Source organism: Aplysia californica, unplaced genomic scaffold, assembly GCF_000002075.1.
Source record: "Aplysia californica isolate F4 #8 unplaced genomic scaffold, AplCal3.0 scaffold00536, whole genome shotgun sequence".
Lineage (NCBI taxonomy): Eukaryota > Metazoa > Mollusca > Gastropoda > Aplysiida > Aplysiidae > Aplysia > Aplysia californica.
In genome coordinates this window covers 408,791-418,088 of record NW_004797806.1, presented here as the reverse complement: position 1 = coordinate 418,088, position 9,298 = coordinate 408,791, and the positions used below count along the sequence as shown (strand labels likewise).

Sequence of the window (9,298 nt, the reverse complement as noted above, 5' to 3'; positions counted from 1 at the left end):
AAGATAAATTGATATTTTTTTCATCAAAATAAAGACAAGCGAACAAGCTTTAGGGTGATACCAATAAATCTACATGCCCCAAAATTGACGAGAGCCTGATTCCACTCCGCTGCCTCACATGTTTTTTTTCTTGACTTCATAAATGTCCATCAATATTCCTCCTGTGACCACAGAAGGTCCAATGATGCTTTTTGTTGTAGCCATTAATTCTTTATTAGGCTATCCCTATTTGGTCTGGCAAGTATTGACTTTTTGCTCTTCATTAAAGTGTGTTTGTGTGGATATTTGCTATTTCATGGAGTTCAGTATGACAGTAACTATTCCATACATGCATCATTTCGTTCTTCCTCCTTTTCACAGATCAGCCAAAGTGTCGCAGGGGCAGCGAAAGATAGCCCACGTCCAGTAGCCAAAACTCAGACAAGTGAAGACGACTCTAACAAACCAGCACGCTACGTGAGCATGTGTTACATTCCCCCGCTCAACACCCAACCTGTGGATGACCTTGGATTGCGGTACAGGATCCGGCCGGGTGCCGAGACCCACGACGAGCCCTCTGGGACACAGTTCAGGAGGGCTCGGGGGTTCAGTGTACCGAACACGGGCTACTTTGTAGATGAGGCTGATACTGTCGCTTACCTCCAGGCCAGAAATAACAAGGCTGCTTACCCTGCTGAGCCCTCTTTGGCGTTTGAGCATGCAGTGACAGTGTACGACCCAAGACTTCCTACTTACAATGCTGCTAATGCTGCGGAATTCAGACGCGCTCAGAATGTCAACAATTCTTATTTTGAAAACCAAGATGGTATTTCTCGGCCCCAGGGCTCTCGTCAGCCGCATGGAGGCCAGGCCCAAAGCAAAAGTGATCAAGGATATCTGCCTAGAGCTGATGACTCGAATAAGATTTTTACTTCCCCGTTATATAGCCACCAAATACACCCGGGAGCTTCACGGCATATTTCTCAGGTGTCCTATCGTGTTCGGCCTGTCCGCATGCGGAGTACAAGTGGACTGTCTGACGACGGCCTGGACCGAGACACAAGAAATGACGTTCCTCTGTCCGAGGAGCTTGCTCAAGCAACAAACGCAAAGCAAAAAGATATTCCCGGATTGTCACAGACTCCAAAAACATCCCCCTCCGCCTCCGGGCACACACCTTCCACCAGCTCAACCACACAAATCAGCACCATCAACATCCCTCCCAGCCCGCTGGTTCAACGCACCACTGTTACCATGACCACAACGCCAAAAAGATACAAGGGAGGCGAGGGGTTCAATTTCCCGCCTCTCGCGGGTAACCTTTCTGGATTTGAATCCAACAGCCGCCAGCAACAGCATAGCACACCCCGTGATCCCCCGACCACCTCTCGGCAGAAGTCGTGTGATATACTGGAAGATGATTCACTCTTTGGAGTCCAGATAGACGGGAGCTTCCCACTTCAGAATCGACAGAACGCGTTGCACAGTAGCAACCAGGGGCGTGCGTACGTCCAACATCCGGCTGTTTTCAGAGACGGACAAAGGGGGAGAGGAGGTTCCACCGAGGATTTCTCTCAATGGCAGCACGTGCCGCACTGGTTTAATCAGAACGCCGGTGCTGGGTATGCTTACTCTCTGCCCCCCAGTGCGCTCTCAAGAACATCCGATGATCTCGATACTCTGTCATCGATGGCTGAGACCAGCTCTGATTTCTCAATCCAATCCTCCCCTGAAGGTCACACAAAGACGGGAGTTTTGGATGCCCGCAAACTGGCCAGAATGATCAATCAGCCGATGTACTTCAAGGTGAGACAACTCAGTGTTTTGTAGTGGAAATGGAAAGTAAGTTAATTTCATCCACAAGGCAGGTTGGGTTTTTGATTTATCTTCACTGCTCTTTTTCAAATGCAGATTTAACTTTGCAGACTCCTCATTCCGCATCAGGAGTAATGAACAGTTCACAGTGGAAAGGGGTATAAAATAAGACTCTAAAATACATTTTTTTGCCTTTGGGAATCCTCAGCTTCATTTTTCCTTTCTACTTTTCCCTGGCTATATTTAGCGGGTGCTTGGTGGGAACCACTGGTAGGTCCTCCTTTTCTTTCCTTCTGTTGCTTTTTTCTGTCAGTTTTCCTCTTTTCTAACTTTAAATTACCGTTATTTATGAGCAGGGCCAAGTACTCCTGTTTTCATATTTCTGTGTTTAGTAATCTTCAAAGCACAAAGCGGAAATGTCCAGTAGAGTCTTTCCAATTCCAATGTTGTTATTTCTTAAAAGAGAAATTTATGATCACTTTATAGTGTGTCAGAATAATTGTTTTCAAATGCACTTTGTTCATTGTTTCATGACATTTAAAAAAATCTTTAATAGCCCTCTAAACACAGTTATTGTATCAAAGTAAAAAGGAAAGATCAGTAAAGGAATGTTTACTAACTGGAAGAGCTAAATTGGTGCCTATATTCCACACTTTATCTTTTTTTGTCACAATAAGTTAAATTTTTATGTTGCAATTGTCTCAAACCAATTTCATTTTTATGTTTAGCCACCATCAGCATAACTTGTAATGTGTAATTTGTTTTTGTATGTGAATCAGGGAAAGAGACGGGCAGGTGCTCATTACCGCCCGCGACGAGTGTTCAAAGAGTGGTCAGTGCTGGGCAAGAGAAAGGTGATTACTTACTCAGTGACTTTAGGACACTTTTCTGTCTTGATGTCTTTTCTTTATGAAATAGCCATTTCTGAGATGTTTTTTTTTTTAATTTAATGAAAGTATCAATATTTGTACAGTGCACCTATAACTTTGTACTGTTGTGCACCTATAACTTTGTACTGTTGTTTTTGTGAATGTGTTGAGATGTATGGAGAATACTTTTCAATGGCTGGAATACTAAGTCCAGTGACTTTTTTAATATTCTTGTTGTATCAATATTTTTGCCAGATTTTTTAATGTTCAGTATTATGCTAAGAAGGCTTTGCTAAAATGTAACTCCAGAGAGACAAAAATGCAATTTGATAGGAGTGTAAAAAAGGGACGAAAGAAATGTGAACTGGCTGTTTTATAAGTATTTAAAGTAAATATCTCTTTTCAAAGGAGCAAGTTTCAGTTTGTTATTGTTATAATAAAAGCCGCAGGAGCGTAACTCTTGTATGTTAAATGATCCTGCTTTTTCACATTTTATGATTATATATTATGAATTATATCAAAACTGTTAACTCTTTTGTAAAATTCCACTCATCAGCGACTGCAAGAGGAGAATCGTCTGCTGCAGTATTCACTACAAAAGTACAAGACTGAGCTGAGCATTATGGAGACGTCGTTCATGGTGGATTATCAGGCTGCTTATGATGACATGACAGAGGAGGAGAGGTGGGTCCTGTTTGGGGAATGAAAGGCTCAGAGATCTTGCAACAGTCCAGTGTAGACAATGAAATGTTCTGAGATTTTGCAACAGTCCAGTGTAGACAATGAACTGTTCTGAGATTTTGCAACAGTCCAGTGTAGACAATGAAATGTTCTGAGATTTTGCAACAGCTTTGTGTAGACAATGGAAGGTTCAGGGACTCTAATCTGTATAAGACCTACTGCTTGGTGGATGGTGAGGGCTTTGTCGTCCTTATGATCTCTCCTCTTTTTCTGATCAGGTTACTCTTTAGTAATGTCTCTAATCTTTGGTACTTCTATGACCTAATTGTGTTGCAAATGCTGTAAAGTTCTTACTCCATTCCCAAAGGGGGGAATATCAACAAGTTCTTATGCACAGTAGAAGTGTTAATGATTTATCAATTTACTGCTCCTACTGTGCCAGAACAACATAGGGGTAACTGCTACTTTTTCTTTCCTCATCCTATTGTCTTTTTTCCTCCATTTCTGTTGTATGTTTGTCACTCTCTTGTGAACTGCTATTTCCGGGATGCCTTGATAGTGGAAGCAGACTTTGTGCTGTTGAGGCTAGACAGGTGAGCAGAGGAAGCCTGATTTCTCCGTTTGACTTCTCTGTTGACTTCGGCACTCACATGACCTTATGCAGTTGCGAGCGCCGTAAAACCTCTACTAAAACTAAAAACAAGTGCCGTAAAACTGTTACTAAAACTAAACTCGTCCTTCTTTTTTTGTGTATGTTACTCTCTTGTAACACATCTAATCTTCGGCACTTATCTTATATGACCATATTGTGTTTCAAGTGCCGTAAAACTCTTACTAAAACTAAAAAGTTCTTATTCAAAAACTATTGCTTGTGCGTGTCCCCAGAGAGGAGGTTGAGGAGATGGAGTGGCTGTACGGCGAGGTCAAAGGTCAGATCATGGAGATGGAACACCTGCTCCTGGCTCGGGTCAAGTCGGTGCACGCCGGGAACGACTTCCACTCCCTCATGTCCAGCATCGGGGTCATCAACAAGGTAAATATGTGCACACACACATGCCCACACACACACACATGCGCAAACACACACATATGCACACAGACACATGCATGTTAACAGACACACGCCCACACATGTGCGCGCAACAAACGCACACGCACACACACACACACCCACACACACACGCACACGCACACGTACACACACACGCACACACGCACACACACACACACACAGAGGCTTGCCGACTGTTCCAAATTCCACGGGACTGTCCCAGATTCTACAGTCAGGAATGTGACAGTCTTATCAGAAACACAACACCACAACCAGTCCCGACTTCATGTAATTTTGTTTGTTGTTACATAATCTGATGTTACAACGTTGAATGTACCTGACTGGGTGTGGAAATAGTCGACTTGACCAAAACTGAGTCGATAGTGCTGTAAAACACCTACTCAAACAAACAAGAAGGTGACAAGATTTTGAACATCTTAGCCAATGTGTGTGCCTCTTCTTTCCTATCAAACGTCTATCGTCTTTATCTCCCCTCCTTATTTTTTTTGTTTGTTATTCTCTTGTAACTCCTCTAATCTTCGGCACGATCTTATTGTGTTGCGAGTGCCGTAAAACACTTACTAAAACAAACCAAGAGGAGTCAAAATACTAAATGGAACTTGGGTTTTAAGAAAGTGAATGTTACAGCCGATAGCACGTGGGTGGTTGGCGGGTGCTCTGGTGTGGTTTGCTTCTTCTTTCCTATCAAACGTCTATCGTCCTGATCTCTCCTCCTCCTTCTATTTTATGTTTGTTACTCTCTTGTAACACCTCTAATCTTCAGCACTTATATGACCTTATTGTGTTGCAAGTGCCGTAAAACTCTTACTAAAACTAAAAAACTAAAAGCCGATAGCACGCTTTCAACATGTATGCTCTACAGAGGTTTTACTGTACAAAGGAGGGGGTCATCTCACCCTCTGACATTTGCCATGGGTGGTTGGCGGGTGCTCTGGTGTGGTTTGCTCCTCTTTTCCTATCAAACATCTATCGTCCATGTCTCTCCCTTTTTTGTCTTTACTATTCTCTTGTAACACCTCTAATCTCCAGCACTTATAAGACCTAATTATGTTGCAGATGCCATAACACTCTCTTAGATTCATCATCATCATTATCGTCATCATCGTCATCGCCTTTCTCTTTATCAGGATTATAGGCCATGGACAAACACTTTCCACCTATCCCTATTCTGGGCTAGCCTCTTGATATTATTCTATGTCTTCCCACTTTTCTGTACATCAATTTCTGTGACTCTTCTCCAGGTTCCACGTGGTCCTCCCCTGGATCTTTTACCCTGTGAATCTTAATAAATGCTCTTTCTGAAACAAAATTAATTTGCCATGTCCCCCTTTCAGATGATAGACCTGATCAAGGAGCAGCTGTACCAGCAACAGTTGTCCAACACACGGCCCGATGGCGAGGACAACGGTGAGGACGAGATGGAGGACTACGAGGATGACCCTTACCTCCTGGAGAGGGACGGCAGACACGGTCGCTCGGCTTACCTCCCCTCACACGGATGGATGCCGAGGGGCGGGATGACACGACGGTTCCAGAGTTCATCAACGTCCAACTTACCGAAGGATTTGAATGTGAGCCTCGAACAAGTAAGTTGCTGCTTTTAGAAAAATCTTTTCAAATGGTTATACATGTGTATACTTTACTTTCACTTTACTTTTCCGATCCAGCAGCCATATCTGTCCCCGTGGTTTTATGCACCCCTCATAATTTAGCAAAATTTGATAATTTTTTTGCATAATTTCTGATTATTTTCCTTTATCATTCTTTGTTAAAATTAACAGAATGGCATAATTTCACATTTTTGGGCTCAGTTTGCATAATTTCAGAATTTTTCTTGCATAAAACAGCCATATGAGTTCTAGCCTTTTACTTGTATAGTCCAACTTGTTCAAGACAATCAGTTCATTGTCAGGGGGAGAAAAGTGGTCATTTTGGACAGGTGGCCCTCTAGGACAGTGTGTTATATATTGTTTAAAGCTAAGGGAGAAGTGGGAAGTGGTTGTTTGTACAGGTCATTGTCCTGTTAGCTAAATTTGATGATTTTTGCATAATTTTTAATTATTTCCTTTATCATTCTTTGTTGAAATTAACAGAATCGCATAATTTCACAATTTTGGCATAATTTCAGATTTTTTTTTTGCATAAAAGCGTTTTATCAAGGCTATTGAATATTTTAGCTACATCATTTACAATTGTCTGTTAGTGACCTGTTCTTTTTCTTGTTCTGTATTGAGTTCTTGAGGTGATCTTTTCTTTAGACGCCGTAATCTGAAAAATCAAAATTGGTCTGAATTCATGCGTGACAGCTAACTAAATTTATAATTATTAAATCCTCAGATCAAGAGCTCTCTTCTATCCGAAGTTCAGAATGAGATCAGAGCGAGCACTCGCAGGCTTGAAGCAGATCTGCAGGTTTGTCCTTGACCTTGAATGTGTGACGATGACTACAAAATCGTAACTTTTAATTATGTTTCGCCTTTTACTTTTATACAGGATTTTAATGTTGGAACTATAGTGAGGAGGACGTTTTTGGATGTGTGACTTTTTCAGTATTTTGTGCCAGTAAATTGGCACTGATTGGACTGTTGCTGCAAGTCTGCCTTAATTGTGTGTATTGCTTTGAACGAAATTAACTAGCAGTATAATTAGCAGTAATCAAAAAGAAAAAAAAAGTGCAATGAATTAAGAAATGATGTCACAAAGATCTATTATTTAAAACTCTACACAGTTGGAAAAAGGTCATACAAAATTTGTGAGAGTCCAGCATTTTGGTCCAAGAGCCCAAGTTCTTCGCGTTCGTCACATTAATTAATATATGTGTCACGACGCAATGGAATCGGGCCCTTGTCAAAATATTGAAATCGAAAAAACTGCCTTTTTTCTGGTCGTCTAATTTTGTTTTATTGACTCAACACCTTTTACGTTCATTTAAAAAAACATTTCTGTGTGGATTTTACTGAAAAAAACATTGACTAAAAGCACAATAAATGTAAATTTTCAGTTTCCAAAGGCTCTCAAGCTTTGGAAATCACCAAATTTTTTTCGGCCACTTTCTCGCTAATTTTACATTTGAAACTAGGAGCCCCTGACCTCCTTCAATCACGAATATTTCAATTTCTATTCTGCATAGATTGATATTTTTTTCACCAAAAGGAAGGCAAATGAACAGGCTTAAAGATGGTATGGATAACCCCATATGCCCAAAAATTGGCGAGCGCCTAATTCCACTACGTCATGTGTCACGACACGATGGAATCGGGCCCTCGTCAATTTTCGGGCTTGCGGAGTTATTGGTATCGTGTCACAATACCATGTCCAAAAAAGTCAAGGTTTTCAAGATTCGTTCTTTGCTGCTGTTATAGGATGTTGTGTATGGTAGGGGCAGGAGTAAGACATTGCCATCAGGGATCCTGTAGTTGAGTGATATAAGATAAAGAAACCTTTCTGTTGTCAATAGATAAACTCACCTTAAAGAGGTATACCTGGTTTTATATATATATAGTTATCTGTTCTCATAGCCATATATCATTATTATTATTATATTATGAAATATTGTAATGCGATTTACATGTTCTGTTGTCATGAATGCTGGATCAGGATGATCCCCTTTTTTACAATAATAATCGCACTTCCTGTTTTCCTGTTGAAGAAGAGTACCACTACGTTGTGTCTACCTACCCACCAATCAACATCTGTGTGATTCTTCCATCAGGACAAAGATCGAGAGATCCAGCTGCTGAAACAACAACTTGACTCGTCCACCCCAACCGGACCGGCCAAACCGAGGTGGACACCCAAGTCGACCCCAGCAAGGCCACGGTCAAGGTCACACGGGCAAGGCTCAACTTCGTCTTCTTCGTCCGGGACCCACCCAAAACCTCGTGTGATCGGAGACAGAATCGTTCAGGAGACAGATGTATGACACCCCCCACCCCCTCCCCTTCTCCCCAAGCCCCCTTACTTTTTTTTTCCTGTTGTGGTCCAAGCAGCAGTTTGTCTTTCTTCCGGTCCTTCGTTGACTCCACCGCCATCATCCCAGTTTGTGGTACGCTTCATTCCTTCATTCCTCCACTTCCAAACCAAAGCAATATATCAGTATCTGCTCTCTGGCAGTGCACTGTCTTCCTTTCTTTTTCATACAAAGTGAGAGAATACATCTCTCTATCTCTCCTCCTCCTCCTTTTCTTTGTGTGTTGCTCTTTTGTAACACCCCTCTAATCTGTGGCACTTGTGTGACCTATTTGTGTTAAAAGTGCTGTAACTTAACGCTCATACTAAAACTTATTAAGTGAAAGGTAAGGGTGAGGACCTAGCATTCAAGTATGTCTTGTTTTTACTTCACACAGGCACTCAGGTTACGGCCAATAGACAGACCGGAGGATAATTGTGTATTTTATTTGACTTTTGGAAAGGAGAAATATTTAGTGTGGGTATCTTATGAAAACACAGTTGAGCAATGCATATTTCCAAACTGTTATCAAAGTTTTTTCAGGGCTTGTCCAAGTCTATCCGCACCCTTCATAATGTAAAGTGGAGCAGATGGTATGAAATCAGCCCTTGGATACAATTCAAATATATGTGCTCTGTAAAACAAACAGATTTTTAGAAGTAATGGGAACAAATTGCTAGTATACATTATATTAGACACATCCTGTGTTCTGTGATGAAACGTTCATCCTCAAAGACTGTCTTTCTTACATTCTGCAGTCTCTGCTTATTTCTGGCATCTTGTGGACAAAAACATTTCTCTCCACATACATGGAAGAATGCATGCCTTTTCCATTGAAACATTTGAGGTTTTTATGAACCACACACACACACACACACACACACACACACACACACATACACACATACATACACACACACACATACACACACA

The 9,298-nt window shown here is 41.4% G+C and overlaps 1 protein-coding gene across 1 annotated transcript in view; it reads left to right on the top strand.

Annotated features, from left to right (window-relative positions):
* LOC101857591 overlaps positions 1-9,286 on the top strand; it is a gene marked incomplete in the record, with an annotated part of 154,189 nt that extends 144,903 nt beyond the window's left edge. Inside the window, 6 exon segments of the mRNA XM_035971917.1 lie at positions 2,574-2,648; positions 3,220-3,347; positions 4,230-4,377; positions 5,751-6,002; positions 6,754-6,828; positions 8,129-9,286. Coding sequence (XP_035827810.1) covers positions 2,574-2,648; positions 3,220-3,347; positions 4,230-4,377; positions 5,751-6,002; positions 6,754-6,828; positions 8,129-8,338 — 888 coding nt within the window.
* Positions 9,287-9,298: the final 12 nt, after the last annotated feature.